The sequence below is a fragment of the Phaethon lepturus genome, unplaced genomic scaffold (assembly GCF_000687285.1).
Source record: "Phaethon lepturus isolate BGI_N335 unplaced genomic scaffold, ASM68728v1 scaffold40139, whole genome shotgun sequence".
NCBI classification, from domain to species: domain Eukaryota; kingdom Metazoa; phylum Chordata; class Aves; order Phaethontiformes; family Phaethontidae; genus Phaethon; species Phaethon lepturus.
This window is the reverse complement of record NW_010562031.1, coordinates 1-1,055: the sequence shown is the minus strand read 5'-3', so window position 1 is coordinate 1,055 and position 1,055 is coordinate 1. Positions and strand designations below refer to the sequence as shown.

At 61.3% G+C, this 1,055-nt stretch overlaps 1 protein-coding gene across 1 annotated transcript in view; it reads left to right on the top strand.

Annotated features, from left to right (window-relative positions):
* Positions 1–875, top strand: part of LOC104626278 (ATP-binding cassette sub-family A member 3-like) — a gene marked incomplete at both ends in the record, with an annotated part of 7,366 nt that extends 6,491 nt beyond the window's left edge. The window contains 2 exons of the mRNA XM_010294157.1: positions 188–343; positions 665–875. Coding sequence (XP_010292459.1) covers positions 188–343; positions 665–875 — 367 coding nt within the window. The remainder of the gene's footprint in view (positions 1–187; positions 344–664) is intronic.
* Positions 876–1,055: the final 180 nt, after the last annotated feature.

Here is a 1,055-nt window from a genome sequence, read left to right as displayed (position 1 = left end):
CAACTCCTTTGGGGTTGGGCAGGAGTCCATCTCTGTGCTTCCCCACTTTCCTGCCTGCGCATGGAGGAGGGAGTGCGCTGGGGTTTAGCAGCTGGTTGCTGATGTAGCAAGGGTCTTTGGAAGGGTCTTTGCCAGAGACGCTTACCCCTGCAGGCAGGCTTAACCCTCCCTTCCCCTTGTCTGGCAGCTGAAGGGGTACCCACCCTCCAAGTGCCCCGAGGAGATCAACCACATCCTGAGGATCCTCAACCTGGAGGACAAGCGCCGCGCTCTGACCAAGGCGCTCTCCGGCGGCATGAAGCGCAAGCTCTCCATTGGCATTGCCCTCATCGGGGACTCCAAGGCAAGCATCTCTGGCAGGGCTCGCCTCGAGCCTTCCTCCCTGGGGCCAACGTAGGCCCTTCTGGTAGCTCCTGAGGTTGTCCCTCGCCCATGCTGAGCCAGTGGGAGATGCAGGGACAGCGAGGAGGGGGCAGGAGCACGCCCACAAAGGGCGACAACTCTGAGGACAACGCCCTGAGGCTGCAGTGCAGCTCTGCTGCCTGGTAGCTGCTCCCCCAAGCAAGATCATCACATGCAGGTTGGGAGGTCATGGTCCCCGGGATTGCCCTCTCCTGCACTGCTCTGTGCCCCTTTTTGACCAGCACCCGTCTCCTCTGTGCAGGTGGTGATGCTGGATGAGCCAACGTCGGGGATGGACCCAGCCTCTCGCAGGGCCACGTGGGACCTCCTGCAGCAGCAGAGGAGCAACCGCACCATCCTGCTGACCACCCACTTCATGGATGAGGCTGACCTGCTGGGGGACCGCATAGCTATCATGGCCAAGGGCGAGCTGCAGTGCTGCGGCTCCTCACTCTTCCTCAAGCGTAAATACGGTGAGAGAGGAGCAGGCAGGCTGTGCTTGAGCACTTGTCTTCTCCTTGCAGGGAGGAACAGGAGGGGGATGTAGAACAGGGAGGGGGACCCATTGCTACTTGTCTGATGGCTGCTCGCTCCCTGTCGCGCTGTTCTGCCTCTTCTGAGGCTGTCGTGGTTTAACCCCAGCCGGCAACCAA